This window comes from Olea europaea, chromosome 3, assembly GCF_002742605.1.
Source record: "Olea europaea var. sylvestris chromosome 3, O_europaea_v1, whole genome shotgun sequence".
Classification (NCBI taxonomy): domain Eukaryota; kingdom Viridiplantae; phylum Streptophyta; class Magnoliopsida; order Lamiales; family Oleaceae; genus Olea; species Olea europaea.
The window spans coordinates 18,276,321-18,295,638 of NC_036239.1; the positions used below are offsets into that span (position 1 = coordinate 18,276,321).

Sequence of the window (19,318 nt, forward strand, 5' to 3'; positions counted from 1 at the left end):
TGAAGAATGCATTCCTTTATAGAGAGTTAGATCGTGATATCTTTATGGAGCAGCCACAATGATTTATTTCTAAAGAATTTCCTAATCATGTATGCTGGCTTAAGAAGGCTTTGTATGGCCTCAAGCAAGCTCAGCGTGCTTGGTTTGGTAAGATTGCTCAATATCTTGATTTTTGTAGGTTTAAGTCTTCTAATGCAGACCCAAGCTTATTTATCAGAAAAACATTTGCAATGTGCATCATGCTTCTACTTTATGTGGATGATACGATCATTACTAGAGATAACAATGTTGAAATTAACTGTCTTCAAGATGCCTTGTCTACTTGTTTTGAAATGAAGAGTTTAGGTGAAGCTAGCTGTTTTCTTGGCCTTGAAGTTAAAAGGTCAGATGGATATTTCATCTCTCAAAAGGCATATGCAATAAATTTGTTAAGCCATTTTCGCATGGAGGAGTCAAAGGCAATGACCACTCCTATGGAACCTTGTTTGAAGTTAGCTAAAGGTGAAGGAAAATTACTGAAAGATGCAATACCCTTTTGACAACTTGTTGGTAGTTTATTCTATTTAACTATTACAAGGCCTGACATTGCATATTCTATAGGAGTCATTTCTCAGTTTATGGACAAATCATGTGAGGGTCATTTAATTGCAAAGGATTCTTCACTACGTGAAAGGCACTCTAAATTATGGGTTATGGTATAAGCAGAATATACCATTCCTTTTGACTGGTTTTGTTGATGTAGATTGGGCTAGTAATGTTCATGATAGGCGCTCCACAATTGGTTATTGTTTTAATACAGGTTATGCAACAATTTCATGGTGCATTAAAACCTGAGTTGTTCTTTCTAGTTGTGAAGCTGAATATATAGCAACTACTATGTCTACTCAGGAATGTATATGGCTTAAGAGGTTTATTCAAGAAATGTCTTCTGGTTTGGACTATCCAGTTCTCATTAAATGTGACAATGAAAGTGCAATTAAGCTTGCTGGAAATCTAGTATTTCATGTCTACACAAAACACATTGAAACGCATTATCATTTTGTTCAAGAGAAGGTTTTAACTTTAGATATTGAACTGCAGAAGATACGCACTGAAGACCAAGTGGCTGACATCTTTACTAAAGCTTGCTAAAGCTAAATTCAAAGTATTTCGTGGAGCTCTTGGTGTTGTTGAGAGTAAATTTGCACGAAGGGGGAGTGTTACAAATTAGTGCAACTTACTGCAACCATATGTAATGTGAACGAGTCAAAAAAAATTAATAAGTTAGGAGTCAGTTAGTGAAATCGGTCTTTTGTTTTTTGAATAAGTTTAGGAACAAGTAGGTTTTTTCAATTTGATTAGTTGAGAAACTTTAGGAGAATTTCTCACTAAAAATTGCACTTGTAGGCTTCTAATTCATCACTGTAGCACTTCAGTTTCTCATTTTTTTTTTTTTGGTTCTAGTTCTTATCAAGAAACAGAACGCAGATTGAAGAATAAAATCTATTCTTTCCATCCCCTCTATTTTTCTCTGTTTTTCCTGCTTCTTTAGTCTTTTTAAGCTGCCATAATTTGCTACAGCCCCACCCAAAAACTTAACCAAACCAAAATCTACTCGCCTCTGCTACCGCCAACTACTCCCTTCACCAAGAAAGAGCAACCGACACTAGATAACTATGAAAATTATGTGTTTAAACTACAGATCTTGCAATGTAGAATAGGGAAGATGAGCAAGGATTTTCAAACAAACATTTTGTGTGCAAAATTTGGTTATAGATTTTTCACATGAAGATAGTATATCTCATGTTGTTTCTAACTAAGAGATGATTCGTCTCAAACGTTTGCACCAATTCACTTGACACCCACACGCCATCAGCGGTGTTCATATGCGGGTACGAAAGATTGGAACACGTGCAGTACACTGAATCCCATTATGCCATCCTTGCAATCTCATTCTCTTGTTCACAAAAATGGGCAATTCTGCTCCGTCCTTGTTGCGCAAAATGTTCTCATCCGCTACAGATGAGTTTCTCTTCATGTTGGGGATGTTTATTTGCATCGCAGACAATATTCTTATCATGGGGACACCTTGATGTAAAAAAATTTATGTACACCAAGCAAATTCATTTTTTAAATGTGGGATGTTACATAGTAGTTGTTTGGGCTCATATAGTTATTTAATTAGCATGAAATAATTAATAGTGACTTTAGAAGTACTTTTTTAATTAACATAACATTTTAATGATGTATTAATTAATTAATTTATAGGTCAGCCCTTGATCCTTGACCCTTTAAGTTTTTCAGGTCGATGATCGGATCAATTTTTAAAACCTTGAATGTAATATTATTTTATAGAAGAATGTATGGTTGAAATTTAAAAAAAATATATTTTGTAAATAATAGAGCCCAAACAAGGGCTTAATCAAAATACAGTCAAATTAATTTTTTTGGGTTGACTGATTGTCAAATGGATAGAATCAATTCATATGTCCTCTTTCTGCAATCGAGTTGAAAGGTTGGGACTCTGGCTGCAAAAATGAAATTTTTATGTATAATTTGCAAAAATTTGAAATTTTTAAGACCCGGACTAAAATTTTACCCTTTTAAGCTAGACCAAATCGGGGATTAACCCCTACTGAAATTCAGAGGCTGTTAGGGAGTGATTTTAAGAATTGATTTTTTGACCGTTAGAAGAAAAGTGGGGTCCACTCGTAAAAGAAGAAGTCAAATATGACGGCTGGAATAGTGAAATAACGGTCAAAAAATCAATTTTTTGGAGGAAAAAATCGGACCCAAACAAGCTCTCAACCTATGAAAGTAGCTTGTTGGGGACAGCTGGAGATGTTAAAATGTTGAAGATTAAAATCGACAATTAATTTTAGAGTAATACTATTTGTGCATAATGGTGTACATAATGATAATATAGAATGGATAGAGAGAACAAAAGAGTTGAAGGAAAGAAATTCAATTATTATGCCCCTGTTTGATGAGGATTAAAATTAGATTTTTAGTATATTTTGATAAAAAAAATTTAAGTGTGTTATTAAAAAGTTGTAAGACCCAGAAATATATGGTTAATATTGATTGTCTGACTTTAACTTAAATTAAAATTCAATTTAAATCAATGCCAAATAGGTGCTATAATTCTTCTCTCTATTCCACATAATCATTATTGTTATGCCTATTCCAACGAGGCTCAAAGCATTTCCAAGTGGTAGCCGCATAATAAGAGAACCTAGATCCGCACTCCACATTATCATGCACACATGACAAATGGCTGAATCCCCATGAAGAGTTGAGCCCTCGTGGATGAGGCAAAGTAGGTAGAGGTATCTAAGGGATGATCTTCATATAAGTTATTGTAACAAGTGGATGATGTGATAACTTACTAGATTGACAGCTCAACTCCATCAACAAGTTAAGTCTAGTCTCATGTGTCAGGCTTAGGGCTGCAAATGATCATAACATTAAATGCACTTCTATGACAAGAGCCCCAATTGCTAGGATAAGGCCATATGTCACTTCATCCAACAATTTTTACTCACCATCTTTTATTGTAAAAGCTCATACCTGGTGTCATTTTAGAGGTAATGCAATTTTACACTCTCAAACCATAACTTTGCTATATCAATATTTTCTCTCTATTTTCCTAAAGCCAACCCTCTTTTCACAATGGAGGCTCGCGTTTAAAGTCCTCCCACACTCATATATCTACCTCTTCAATTGACTTGATCGTTGGAATGCATTCGGCCAACTCCACCCCTACCGGAGGTCATGTGGGCTAATGGTTTGTCTTAGTGTGCAAAAATATGATTTATGTGGACGTGAAAAGTGTTGGGATCTGTTGACCACATAAGAGGTACACTTTTTTATGTCAACAATTATGTATACCATTATTTACATCATTATATACAAACAACATTACTCTTAATTATAACTCTACATTTCATCAACTTTTGTCAAAATTTGCTATTATTTTTATTGAAAACTTTTTCGAACCACCACAAAGTACATCTCATAATAATTTTAGAAAAAGGAGTCCCATATACCTTTATGGCATATAAAAATATAAAATTAAAATGAAAAATTGTACTATTGGTCTTCAATCAAATTACTAATATGCAAGTTGGTCTTCAATCCTTGAAAAGGGTGCAAATTGATTATCAAACTATTTTTATAGGATTATACTGCTTGAATAGGGCCTACGAGGCCCGTTTCAAATAGCGGGGGTCCATTTTTCCATTGCACATTCACTATCCAATAATAAAAATATTCAAATCAATGTTAAATCGCTATGCAACCTCACATCAAACTTTTTGAAACTAAGCTTCTCATTTCATGGCCTTTATTTTGACAATTTAAAGAGTTTTCACTTTAATAAGTGGTGAGATATTAATTAAAAAAATCTGCACCATCTGACATTCAACTACTCCATTCAATGCATTAACAACCGGTCAAGAATTTGATTTTTCAATTCTATTCTCAATGACAAAATTCATTTTACTGCTTTGGGGACCCCTCTCTATTGGCATGCGGACACGAGAAATTAAAGGGTAGTTTTAGAATATTAAAAATTTTAGATTCAAACTTAAGTGAAGTAGTACCTCATGATTTGGAATTGATATGACGTGTGTTTGACTACCTGGTCCATACTGACTGTACTAAAAATTGGTTTTTGACAAAATAAAGATTATCAAATACACGCTTAGATTGATGTCCCAAAAATTGAAGTTTGACATGTTCTAATGCATGGCATGCGACAATTTGATGAGGAATTGGACAGTTTTCATCATTGAGATTGATTGTGTAGCTCCAACTAAAAGTTAAAAATTAACTTGCTCTTATTTAAATGATGAGGACGAACTTGTTACGAGAACAATATGTTCAAACCCACACTAAAATTAGTTACAAGAACATATTTGTTTAGTCTAAGCTAAAAGGCTTTACCTCTTATAAATTGGGCTGGGCCTAGTCAAACAAAAATCTACATGGGTCCCGGCTATGAGCGAAACCAAAACGACGTCGCATAAAGGGGAAAGCAAAATAAATCACCCTGCGACTTTTACTAGGGTTTACGAAATCAATCGCCTCCGCCGCTCTCTAACATCAGCCCTCGTCAATGGTGAGCCGCCGGCGGTTCTCTTCTCCGTAGAAACTACTAGACGTACAGAATTATACATGTAAATCTGTTATTGATTAATTTTTTTTGTTAATGGTTGTAGGCGCCGAAGAAGGATAAGGCTCCCCCACCGTCGTCCAAGCCGGCAAAGTCTGGCGGTGGCAAGCAAAAGAAGAAGGTTGTTAATCGTTCCTCAATTTTCTTGTACATTGATGGATACAGTTTTTACTTTTTATTTTTATTAGTGCGTTTCTAAGAGTGTAATTTGGGTTTAATAATTTGCAGAAGTGGAGTAAGGGAAAGCAAAAGGAGAAGGTGAACAACATGGTTCTGTTCGACAAGGCAACCTATGATAAGTTGCTTTCTGAGGCCCCAAAATATAAGCTCATCACACCTTCCATCCTCTCCGATCGTCTCAGGGTATGTTTTTAATCTCTATTTGGTAGTGGATGGACGTGTGTGAATTTTAATTTAATTAATTTATTTTATTTTTTGTGGTACTAGTCATAAGCATTTGCGTTTAAAGTATTTTATGTCAGAAAAGTCTTAGACATCTGCCTCTTAGGTCATCTTCAACCATTGCACAAAATTTGAAATCATCTCCAACCAAATGAATGGTATATCATCGCTTTCTTCAATTTTTTATTTCTTAACAATTTGCCCTTGGCTTCATTGTAATGAGTTTTTGGGAAAAATGTATTTTGTAATACTAATTTTTTTTTTATTTTTTTTATTTGAAGAACTTGTGGTTGAAAAAGAAAAAAAGTTTTGGGACTACGTATAATATTATTTTATCGGAGAATATGTGGTTGAAAAGAAGAGAAAAATCACATTATTGAATTATTTATTTTATTACTACATTAATTACAAATAAATGATTATGTTTACTTAACGAAAATATTGAATTCATTAATAAATTAAAAAATAAATAAAATAGAACACTCAATAAAAATTCTAAATTTTCAATATTATGAATTGCGAAGTCAAACTCGTGTTTTCATTCAATTCTTGAATTAGTATATTCATTGCATAAATGATTTACTAATGCTTTTAAAAGTTCAATGTGAGCCTCTTATCCTTAATTTGTCTATGACGAGCAAGGAATTCTTGATAGCAATGGTTTTCATTTTCAACCAACTCAACTTCTAGAGTTGGTGTTTCATTAAATCTTGAACTGGTGTATCAAGCTAATGTTTGTCCTTGATTATCATGTTGTACAAAACAATGTACGCAATCATTATATTATGTAATACACGTTTTTACCAAAAAGGTGTCAGTCTTATCACAATTGCGAACTTAGGTTGTAGAACGTCAAATACACGTTCAACTTCTTTTCTACAATCTTCTTGTTTCATTGCTGAAATGCTGTTATCTGAATATCCAAATTACAAGAAAAATGTTCAAATTTGATCACATCTGGTCTATGCATAAAGATATCAAAAAATTTGGAGATGAAATTAACATAGCTACAGCAATTTATCAGAGGCAAAATGGTTGACATTGAATCATCACGGTAAGATTTGTCGAGGTCAAGGGATCGCATGTTAACACAATCAACGTCCCCTGTATTGCTTCATTTTCATTGAACATAAACGAAGATAATGTTAATGGTACTTCTAGTCAACGATCCATAGGTGTTGAATGACAACATTAGTTGGATTTCGTAATATCGAAATGTAATTACTTTTTTTTTTTTTTAAATATATTATGATGTTGAATGTAATATTTTGTTAATTGTGATATTTGTATCAAGTGTGCTACATTTTTTAAATTTATTAACAAAATCAATATTTTCATTAACTAAACGTAATTATTTATGTAGTAATAAAATAAATAACTTTTTGAGATAAATAAATTGTTAAAGACCAAAAAACTAAATAAGATTATGAAACAGTGTTCATTTGGTTCAACTCTTGGTGTTTGTGTCTAAAATTATTCTTAGTTTGGTACAAGATTTGTACCAAAATGGTGCAATGTTTGGAGATGGCCTGTTAGATGTAAGATTCTTTGAGAATAAATTGTGATAAAGTGATTTTCTTGGAGATGTGCAGTTAATTAGGAAAAAGCTATGGATTATTTTATTGAGAAAATGCATGGTTGAAAAGAAGTTTGGGGAAAACTAAATTATCAATAGTAAGTTGAATATAAGGTGTGTGATAATATCTCTAAGTACATGGTTTGAATTAGCGGAATTTGCTTATTATATGAAAATGGGTTATGGGTAATAGGTTAATCATTGGATGATATATAATTAAGTGTATGGATCTTGCAAAATTTAATTTGAAGTTAATGGTTGGGCACTCGTATTCTCTTGGTTATTGTTGAAAAACAAGTGTTGTTTATCGAGCATAGAATTCGCTGACAATAGGATAATTTTGCTCGAGGCTTGGTGGTTTCGCTTAAAGTTGTTACCCCTGTAGCTGTTGATATGGTGTGGCTTTAGTTCTGAAAGGGGTAGGCTAGTTTGGCCACCAATTGTTGTGGTTTGGTCAGTTCTAACGTTTCACTTTATGTGTCGGAGGAACATCAGGTAATATGTATCCATCTTAGCATAGATTCGAGGAAAATGGTATGTAGCTGAAATCCTTCTCTGGTATTTTAAATGAAATACTTCATGGTTCACTGTTTTGTCTGAGAAGAATGATTGGAGTCTGGTTTATGGCAGTATTGAAACCACTTCCTTTCTTGAGCATATTCGGTAGGAACTCCATAATATGCCTTCCAAGATGTGCTTTATCCCTAACCTCTACATTAGGCTATTTCAATTGCTGGTATCACTTACACTATTAACTGTTACTTAGCAATCGACTATTTTCAGTCGTGGAATTGGAAAATGATATACTTTGGAGTGTTTTTTCAAGCTTTACTCATTCCTTTGTTCAATTTGCTAAAATGGTTGAGCTGATCACATTTTCTGATTGGGTTTTTTGAGATATAACTGGTGTAGTGTTGTTGAAATCTTGACAATCGTTTTTCTTTCCCTCTATGGTTGTTACAGATTAATGGATCACTTGCAAGAAAGGCAATTAGAGAATTGATGGCCAAAGGTTTGATCAGAATGGTGTCTGCTCACTCAAGCCAGCAGATATACACTAGGGCCACTAACACCTAGGTGTCGTGTTCGTTTACTGCGACAGATGGATTTTGCCATCGAGTCATTGTTGGTTTTCTGTTTTAGATATCCTGGCACGATATGGATACTGCTGTAATACGTTTCTATTTGATGGTTATTAAGGCTCTGTTTCTTTTAGCTGGTGGTTGCTTTTCATTGTTCCAAGTGTGGCATGTTCCAGATGACGGAACCAGTTATCATTAGTAGTATCATTATCTTTGAGGCTGGAACTTGCTTTCTGCTAAAAATCAAATATATTAGGTAAAAATTAATAAAATCATGATTGAAAAGTTGATAAAAATTGTGCATCCCATGTAATGTGTTATGATTACAATTAATTGTTGATTCGACTTAATACCGAATAAACCAAACACGTGCTTCATTGATAAAGAAGTATCGTTAATTTTTTCGTGCTTGTTCCAAGTTCGAAGTACCATTTGGACAAATAAAGCAAGTGGCTTTTTAGCTTTATTTTCGTAGCTTATTTTCTAGGCAATATCCCACCAAGAAATTGCAGCTAATAGGTCAAACATATAGTTAAATAGTACGAATAGGGCACATTGCGAAAATAAGAACAAAACATACAGATCGAGTCAACAATATAACTCAGAAATTCAAATTCAATATTCGGATCTACTCCCTTTTGGCTTTGGCAAGTGCCTTCTTCCTCTGGCCAAGCATATACCCGTACAAATGAGGACTCCCCGGAACATAAATGCCGAGAACCCCAAGTGCCAAGTAATAATAATCGAAGGAAAAATTCCATTTGTTAGGCATGCTTATGCTGTATTTCAATGATTCCTTCATGTAAGGCAGTGCATTGTATATCAAACCCACTTCACTTGAAATTCCCGTAGGGTACATTATAAGAAACGTGCTGTACCTCAGCCAAAGCAGCCAGGATGGAGCAGAACCAAAAGCTTCCTTCAAACCGAAAAACGAATATCGAATAATTTCAGTAATTGACCAGCTAATCACCAATGAACTAACGAGAAAATGAGTCCGTATTTCAGGAAAACTCCACAAAATCCCCCACGCAACGTACAATCTGGAGCTAATTTGGGGCAGTGTAGCACTGACCGGAGATCTGACCAATCCAATCAGGCCGTGTAATATCTCCAATAAGGCGGCGGATTGCGCCCAGAGCAGCGGCTTCTCGACGGCGGCGTACACGTGTTCGTGGCCGGATTCCTTCAGCGTCTTTACAGAAAGGTAAAATACTTGTAACCAGCCTATAAATACGGTCCAATTGTAGATTGTGAGGTATATTCGCCTGAAAATTGAGAAAAATCCGGCCATGGGGAGTGAATTCCGGCGGGTAGATCTGAGTAAAATACAGAAAGAAGTACGGGACAGATGGTGTGTGTTGATTATATGAAGACAAAGATATGAGCGTTGAATGGGGTTGGGTGGGCCGGTTAACTGTTATGGGACCCTGGGAATAAATTATGGGCTTTGGATCAACCATATAAATTAAAGGTTGAACCCACTCTTGAAGACTCCCACTACCCCGTTTCTAGAATTTTGTGAGGAAGGTAAATCACGTGATGTATTTCAGCAGATCAGGGAGTAAGAGCTGTCTGTACATTGCTCCTACAAGAAGTCTAATTCCATGTCTCAGGAATCGAATTCCCACACAGCGACTGTCAACAAGATGTGAAATAACCTCACTCTTACCTTTTGCACCACTGGACTTTGCCTCGAAGGGCGGATCAACTATATAAATTAGTTTGCTAGTAGTTCAACTATCAACAACTTTTTTAGACGAATTTTGAAAAGGGAACCATACAAATATAGGTACTTAAAATATATAATTTCAAAATTAAGAAATATGTTTTTAATTTTCAAAAATTAGGTCATGATTAAAATTTATTAATTAAATAGATAACTAAAAACATTTTATTAACTAAATATATTAAGGTCATAGTGTTACAATTTATAGTAGGGATGGCAAAAAAATCAGCCTCGACCCGCCTCGAAAGGGGCCAAAAAACCGTCCCGACGGATTGGTGGAGCGGTGCGTAATTCACCGCCCCGTGTATTAAAATTAAAATTAACCCATAACATTACAGCCACAGCCCACAACCCATAACATTAAGACCCAGGCTTAATTTAAGGCCACCAAAACATAGCAGCAAATTTTTATTCTGTTTTCAAATGGTTTCAATTCCTTCTACTTCTAGAGAAGTCCTCCATACGGCCATTGTTAAGACTAGAATTTCTCTAAAACCAGGAAATTAAAAATCAAGAAATGAAGAATTAATAGATGCTTTAGTTGAAAAACTAAAAAAGATGGATGACTCAGAAAAAGGGAAAGAAAAAATGCCCCAAATTAATGTTATTAATATATATGATTTTGTTGATTCCAAGTCTAAAAGTCTTTCAAATGAGAGAAAGTTTTGATGAAGATTTGTCTGTAAATGATGATATCATATAGTGAGAGAGGTTAACAACATTGAAAATATGTTTTCATTAATGAAAATAAACCAAGTGAATGATAGTACCATTTATAAATGGAATATAGATGCATCCCTAGTTTATAGTCACGGTTATGTACTAGTCACAATCAGGGCCGACTTTGAGAACTTTGAGGTCCTAAGTGACTAATTAATATGAGGTCCTTGAACATAATTCTTTTTACGATTAAAACATATAAAGAGGACAACAATATGTATAACAGGCTCATAGTTGTCACAAGCGACAACAATATGAAGAGGATGTGCAGCTTGGCAAAACACGAGAAAGGATTAGTAAGGAAAAAGGATAAGGACAAGCTACTTCCTGTTAATAGTTTAACTCTACCAAAGAATTTGCAATCTAAAAACTAGATCAGTCAAAGCAACCAATAGAGAGCAAAATGCTCTTGACAAATCATAATTCTATCTCGGCTAGCACAGAACTAAAATTAGTATAAGCACAAATAGTGATGGAAGAGCATAATTAATGGTGCAGTGGTATAATAAATTTGACAAAGGGGTAGATATGTAACAATAAATTATCCCAAATGATAATTAATTAAAATCAATACACATACTAAATACAAGGCATTCTTAAATTATCCAACCAATTAGACCCTGATCCACCACCAAAATTTCTTTTGCTTACTTCATAACTACTTAGAATTGTTTTGGGCTATTCTCAAGGGCTCATCCTATTCTTTTTCCCTCTATTCAATAGCAATTATAAGCAGACAAGAATCAAGAATTCTAATAGTTTTAACACTAGCAGAAACCCATAATCTATGTATCACAGAAGAAAAGATGAGTAATTTTTAGGGGGATTTTTATTATTTTTAAATGGATTAACCAAGGAATTTAAATACCTAAAATAGAAAAACACAAAACATCCATTTGGATTTGTAGATTGCACAAATCAGTATTCTAAGCAAGCTATTGAAGAAAATGGTAAAGCAAGAAACCTCATCCGGTGGCAATAGTGGTCGGCAAAATTGGAAAGAATAGCTCAGCAAATCAAAGCTTCTTTTCCTCTATCCATGTGAATGGATGTTGGCCAAATTTTTGTTACGAGACCACCAAAAATTTGAGTCCCTAGGCCAAGTGTTTCGCGCGGGTTAGTCGCTAACAATTAAAAAGGGATCAGACGATTGTGTAAGGGACAAACCTCTTGAGACAAAGTCCCAAAAATGGATGTTCTTTTATTGGCGATGACTTTACAATTGGAAATTAAAAACAAAGTGCCTCCAAGGGGCGCAAGCATACGAGTTACTGAAAAAAAGTATTTAAGTCTAAGCTAAGGAAATTAAAATTACATGTTCTCTGTTCGAGAGTTTTTGATTCGGTCCTTTTACTCTATGTCTTTTCTCCCTTTTATACTTCATGGACGATCTCTTTGTGATCAACCGCCTAAAAACTGCTTGATCGTTCTAGAACTGCCCACTTTCCTCGTAATGGCCAACTTGTCATGAAAACTGCCTTTTTTAACTGTTGCCATTACTCTTCGTCATTCAACCGCTTTCGATTGAATTCCTTGAATCGTGGAACGTAATAGGGTTGCTTTAATAACTACTTTGATAACTGCACTACTTGATAACCACAACACTTTATGTTTATTAAGACCTTGGGCGACTTGAAGGTTTGGGCGAGAATAGAGTAACAGCTCTGGGCGATTGTATGGCACTCCATTCGCTCAGATTCTGGGCGACTTGCAAACTCAGGCGATGTCGTTACCGCGTTCTTGGGCTTTCCCATTTGGGCCTTCATCTTGAATTGTTTGATTGGGTTTCGCTCTTTGGGCTATCTGATTTGGGGATCCTCCAATTGGGTTTTATTCCTTGGGCCGTTCGATTTGGGCTGAATTTTTATGTGTCAACAATTACCCCCAATATGATAGAATTAATAATAATTATTAAATTTTGCCACATTCACTTTGTGTTTCGAGCAACATTCGAAATTCCCAAGAGTTTCAATCATTGTTTTCTTCCATCACTTGAAAAAGTGCGTCGTTTTGCAAACTCTTATAACTCCCAAACACGCCATTTCACTGCACCATTAAATCACGCCTCAAATTTTTCACGTCTCTCTCACGATTTATTGTTCATCTTTTGCTTTCCTGCTACGTAACCCTGAAAAACTTCGTTCCTTCTCAAATGGCTACTTCACAATCTCAAGCTGGCGACTCCTTTAGTTTTGATGACTTTCAGAAACTTTTGAGTCGTCCATACATAACTCCGAGTTTCTCGCGCCCGCCGATGTTGAACGTAATGAGTTCTACTTGGGTCCCTTCTTCAACAATGCAGAGGCAGTTGAACAGGCGGCGGTGGGTCAGCTGTTTCCTTGCACTCAAGGCCTTCCATTTCTAAACTTTCTGCCGCTGGGGCCACTTCGCGAAAGAGGTATTTGCACTTGGCCTAAATCTGATATAGCTTTCCGTAGATGACATGCTCGTCTTGTGGGCCATGGTTCTACTAAGGCACTTTTTGATAATGCTAGGATTTTTGATTTGTTAGAAATCTCTATTCGCCCCCCTACTTTTGATTCAACACTTTTTTCGATTGCTTTGAGTATTTGGTCTTCTGAGTATAATACCTTTATTTTCCCTCTTAGCCCCATGTCTATTACTTTAAGGGATATTGGGGCCCTAGTGAATCTACCATTTTTGAGCGATACCATTTTTCCTGGTATCTTGGTTTCTGGTGGCGCCCCAAAGTTTGGTAAAAACTACACCGAGTCTTATTCAAGCCTGCAAACCCTTCACAATCATTCAAACGCTGAGCCTTCCCATACTGAGCGAGTGGCTTTTCTTCTAGTTTGGCTTTGTAAATATGTTTTATGTGTGCCAAGCATAAAGCCCTCCCTGAGTTATTTACCCATAGCGCATGAATTGGTGCGTGGTAGGCCTTTGAATTTATGTTCTTTCTTTTTGGCTGCCCTTTATAGAGGCATGGCCTCTCTTCAAACCCAATTGAAGAATGTTGCATCTCCCACCGGTAGTGGACCTCTTTGGTTCACTCAATTGTGGTTGAGATCCTATTTTTCATTGCTTGGTGCTCCATCAATCTCTTGCTCCTCCGCTAGCTGTTATGAGCTAGCCATGGAGCCCTTGGCTCCTGTAAATATGTCCAGAAGGGACATTTTTTCATTCTTTTATTCTTTGGATTCAATCTCTTCCTTTTTTCCTTTTCCTCCTTTTTTGACTCCAAACTATGTACATCCCCCCTCCACTATAGACAGCGTGAGCACCTCCCTGCTCATTTGGATCCAGTTTTTAACCGGCTTGACTGGGACCAATGCTAAGGCAGGGATAGAAATTTATGCTCCCCAATTTTTTGCTCGCCAGCTTGGTTTCAGCCAAACTTGGCCTGTTCCTCCTTGCTATTCAAGGAATTTGATTGACCGTTTTCATACTATTAACAAGGCGGAGGCAGAGGCTATAATTGCTCGCAATCTTCTCTTAACCAGCTATTTCTCATTAGCCCCCTTCAATTCTAGCCACGCCATTCATCCTCTTTTTGAACAGCTCTGGCCGTCAGTGAAGCGCAGATTATTTGCGACTGATGCCAATCGTGCCTTTCATTCACTAGATCAGTCGAGTATTTCTTCCCCTCCTCCTATTTTAGTCACTCCTTTGTCCATCCGGAGTCCTTCTCCTCCTCGTCGCGCTAAACAGTCTGCTCGTCCATCTTCTTCTCTCCCTGTCAAGCCTACTACGGCCAAGAGTGCCCCAAGCCGCAAACGGCCAGCCTCAGCATCTCCCATTCTGGAGGATGATGTTGATGATGATGATGATGCCCCTCTTATCGTCAGGAGGAAGGTAATTAAATTGGTTTACTCACAAGCATACTTTTCCATACTTGAAACTTTTCTGTGTGCTGATGATTTTTGGATTTCTCAGAAAAGTTCAGCCTCTCCTTCAAAGGCTTTGGCATCGACAGCTCCTGCTCCATCATCCTCCACTGAGGCTGCTTCATCTAAACCGGTTGGTGAGAGAACTATGTTTAAAGAGACATCCTCAGTCCCAGAATCCTCATCACAACCCATGGATGAGCCACCTCTTTCCCAGGGCGTCAACCCCCCAAATGTTGAAGCAGAAGGTAATTCAGTTTTTTGATGCCTTACCTTTGCTTGTGCTATTGGTTTCTGATTTGTTGCTCTTGAGTTTTGTAGATACTCCTATGAGTTTGCCCGTTGTGGCAACATCTTCTCGCTCAGACAAGGGGAAGTCCTCACGAATGGAGGAGTCATTGGTGGCAGACTTGGCTGAGGACATGCCATCTTCCACGATTGTTGATGAGGTAATCTTTGCTTCACTTTTATTCCTATCTTATTCGTTGTAGTGAGAATCTTTAATATTGGCACTTTTCTTTGCAGGATGCTGACAAGATTGTGTGTTCTATCCAAGACTTGTTCGCTTCCTGGGGGCAAGTCAAGACGTCTCGCCCTGCTCCATCTGATCGTCCTGCTGCTTCTTCAGAGGAAGATTCGAAGTTCCTCAAGCAGTCGATATTTGAGTACGTGTCCTTTATGGATATGGACATTGGTAGGGTTAGTGCTACTAGACACAAGGATAAACTTGAGCATTTGAATGCGAAGTTGGAGCAAGCACTGACGCTTCCGTCGCTCAATCTTTCTGTCGATTTTAAAGCGACGTTGAAGGTCATCCACTCCGAGGTCCTTTCTTTGCTGGGCAAGAATGCTGAACTAAAGGCCAAAAGTACTCAATATCTTTGAGCCGTATCTGAGAAAGAGTCTTTGCATATGGAGATCAACAAGGCTGAGGACGAGTTGAAAGAAATCTCTTCCGAAGTCATGGTGGAAGACTCTTTGATGGTTAATTTGGCTGCTCAGATGAAGGAACTTCAAGCCAAAATGGACGACTGCAAGGCGAGAATGGCTGCTAAAAAGCGCAACGCCTCCCAGGGAATTGAACGAACTAAGTCCTTGGTTGAGCAGTACAAGAAGTTGGAAGTTGATGATGATGTCGTGGTCGAATTGAACATCACTTCCTCTCGGCAGAACGAGGATTGGGAAAAACTTAGGGAACGAATTCGTTCAGTGTGGGGTGGATTGTAATTAAGACATATGATGCCTTTTTCTTTTGTAATTTGATTTTCCTTTTGTAACTCTGTTCATCATTAATGAACATATATATTAACTTCTTGTGCATTTATTTGACATTTGTTTTTTAGTCGTAAATTTTTCAAGCATTTAACTGCTTTGTGCTTAAAAATCTTGCCCATTTTCTTTTGATACTTCTACCACTTTTCTTAAGACTTTGGGCTATTTAATTCCATTTACTAGGCAGAATGCGGCTGCTCATATTCTGTCTCTTCATCTCCACCTTCCTATAAATGCTTCGCATTTTCCATCTTCCATCTTCATCTTCATTTTCTTCTTTGAAACCAATTTGCTGCCATTGCTTGGCATTCTGACAATCAATCCGATCCGAAAATGGACAGTTTAGTCCACCCATTTTACTATTTACCCTGATGTCACCTTTGGTGTGGGAGGTATAGGAAATATTTTCTGGCCAGCAGCAAAGTTTTTATCATCGAAGTTCTTCCCATCGTCTCTTTGTCCTTTACAAGGAGTCGATGATAGAAGGTAATTTTTGGGATGCTTGCGGGCCACATTGCTTGCTGAGAGTGCTTCTCAGTTTGCTTGCTGAGAGTGCTTCTCAGCCTCTTTACCCGCCATTGCAGCGATGCATTTAGGAAGGTTGTGAGGCCAGTCCACCCTCTTACTCGGCGATCCCACCATTGCAGCGATGCATTAGGAAGGCGGTGTAAGGCTAGTCTACCCTCTTACCCAACGATCAACCGGGAGATTAGCTTACTTTTGATTGTAGTTTGTAGAGCATCCATTATTTGTATTTCCGTATCTTTGTAATGAACGTTTGATAATAAAGGACTTTATTTGAACGTATTTCGCTCTGAAATTGTTATCCTTAATCGTTCAACATATTTTGATTATGCTTTTATCTGTTCACATTCCCATAAAGAAGGAACATATTTTTTCAAATATTTGCCGTTAATGAATCTCACGTGCTTGGTGTCATCCAAATCTTCCAAGTGATACGCTTCATTGGGTAACACACTGTTTATTTTGTATGGTCCTTCCCAATTGGGCGACCACTTCTCGTACTTTGGATCCTTGCTATCCAAAAGGAGTATCGTCTTCCAAACTAGTTCACCCAGGCTGAACGACTTGGCTATGGCTTTTTTATTATAAAACTTAGCCATTCTTTGTTTTTGAACTTGCAATCTATCTAAGATGTCCAACTTTAATTTGTCTAACCCCAATGAATTTTGAACTAGTGATTCGGCATACTCATCATCATTCAACTCATGTTGCAAGCACACTCTAATCGATTGCACGTTGATCTCCATAGGCAAAACGGCCTCCTGCCCATAAACAAGTTGGAAAGGAATAACCTTGGTACTTGACCGAGGTGATGTTCTATAAGCCCATAAGACTTTATTCAGACATTCGTGCCAATTTCTGGCATTTTCATCTATCATCTTTCTGATGATATTTTTTAGAATCTTATTAGAAGATTTCACCTGTCCGTTGGATTGAGTGTAGTATGGTGTGGAGTTTACTAATTTAACCCCAAACTCACTCAAAAATTTGTTCACTTGATCCCCATTCAAAGATGTTCCGTGATCTACCATTAACGTTTGTGGAATTCCAAACCTATAAATGATGTGATCACGGATAAACTCTATAACATTTTTCTGGGTGATCTCTTTCAAAAGTACCGCTTCTACCCATTTTGTGAAATAATCGGTTGCAACTATAATAAAAATATGTTGCTTGGATGATGGGGGATAAATTTTCCCTATCAAGTCTATCGCCCAACCCTTGAACGGCCAATGTTTAATAATAAGTGCCATCTCTCGTGCTGGCGCCCTTTGTATTGGACCATGCTTTTGTCATGCTAAACAACTCTTTGCATACTGAACGCATAATTCTCCCATCTTCGACCAAAAATATCCACTCCTAATAATTAACCATCTCATTCTTTGGCCAGCTTGATGAGCTCCACATATTCATTCGTGCACCTCAGCCATGATCGTCTTGGCTTCTTGCAAACTAACACACTTTAGTAATACACCATTAGAGCATTTCTTAAACAACTCTTCATCTATTAGTGTATAGTTCAGCAAACACAGCTTCATTTTCCTACTAATCCCTCCATTATGTTCTTTAAGGAACCCTTTAATCTCTGTTCTCCAATCCATTGCATCTCTATCTTGTATGCAGTGAAGTTCAATCTTTCTCGCCCTTCTTTGAGTCACGGGCAATATGATTCCATACTCACAAGTAGACTTCCAATTCAAAACTTTTGAATACCCTGAGGCCATTTGGGCTAACTCATTTGCCACGTCGTTGTATATCCTATTAACGCATTGAAGTTCTACTTGATCGAATTCTTCTAACAATTCTTGGGCGATCTCATATTGACTTATAATGGAGTCACTTTGGCATTTAAAATCACCAATCAATTGATGGATTACCAATTGAGAATCGCCCCTAACAGTCATATTTCTTACTCCCATATCTATCATTAGTTCTAGGCCTACAATTAAGGCTTCATATTCGGCCTGATTGTTAGTGCACATTCTGTCTAAAGTGAATGCGAACTTGTAACAAATCCCTAAAAGATTAATCAATACTACTCCTACTCCTGTACCTTTAGAGGTTTTTGACCCATCGAAATACAACACCCAAGGTTTTAACTCGAACGAATTGATTTCTAGTTCAATTTCTTCAGGCATGTCAAGGCATGGATGATCAGCTAGAAAATTGGCCAAAGCTTGATTTTTGACTGCCTTTTAAGGTATATATTGTATCTCGAATTCTGATAAAGTTAGTGTCCAAAGGCCTACCCTCTGTTGTAAAATAGGGCTCGAGAACATGTACTTAACTAAATTTACTTTAGAAATTAAATAAACGGTTACGGGCCGTAAATAAGCCCTTACTTTTGTACATGTGAAATACAATGCCAGACATAATTTTTCGATAGCAGAGTAATTACATTCACATTTCGTTAACCGTCTACTTAAGTAGTAAATTGCCCTTTCTTCACCAAATTGGTCTTCCTGTGCGACCATTCCAGCTATTGATTCTTTTTCAGCCGATACATACACCCTCATTGGCCGTCCTTGGATTGGTGACACCAACACTGATGGACTTGATAGATATGTCTTCAGGCTTTCAAAAGCCTTTTGATGTTCTTCTTTCCAGACGAATTCGTCCTATTTTTTAGCTTTAAGAGCGGCGAAAAGACTTTAGTTCGCCCTGCACAGTTAAAAATAAAGCGTCTTAAAAAGTTTACTTGGCCTAGAAACCTTTGCAATTCTTTTTTGTTGTTAGGTGGTTTGGCCTCTAAAATGGCCTTCGCTTTATTCTTATCGAGTTCGATCCCTCTCTTGTGTACTAAGAAACCAAGAAAATTCCCTGCATTAACACCAAATGCACATTTCAAGGGATTCAACTTTAGCTTATATTGCTTCATTCGCTCAAACGAACATCTTAACTATTCGAAATGGTCCTCTTCTTTAATGGACTTGACTACTATGTCATCTACATACACTTCAACAAACTTGCCTATCATATCATGAAAGATTAAATTCATTGCCCTTTGGC

General features: G+C 37.0%; 2 protein-coding genes across 2 annotated transcripts; one reads left to right on the forward strand and one right to left on the reverse strand.

The window, feature by feature from the left end:
- The first annotated feature begins 4,958 nt into the window (after positions 1–4,958).
- Positions 4,959–8,348, forward strand: LOC111388246 (40S ribosomal protein S25-2). Its single transcript, XM_023012931.1, has 4 exons — positions 4,959–5,101; positions 5,202–5,276; positions 5,384–5,518; positions 8,097–8,348. Exons 1-4 carry the CDS (start codon positions 5,099–5,101, stop codon positions 8,208–8,210), a joined length of 327 nt encoding a protein of 108 aa, XP_022868699.1. The 5' UTR covers positions 4,959–5,098; the 3' UTR covers positions 8,211–8,348.
- Positions 8,349–8,665: 317 nt separating this feature from the next.
- On the reverse strand, positions 8,666–9,582 carry LOC111388239 (very-long-chain (3R)-3-hydroxyacyl-CoA dehydratase PASTICCINO 2A-like). Its single transcript, XM_023012928.1, has one exon. The coding sequence runs from the start codon at positions 9,507–9,509 to the stop codon at positions 8,844–8,846; it is 666 nt and encodes a 221-aa protein (XP_022868696.1). The 5' UTR covers positions 9,510–9,582; the 3' UTR covers positions 8,666–8,843.
- Positions 9,583–19,318: the final 9,736 nt, after the last annotated feature.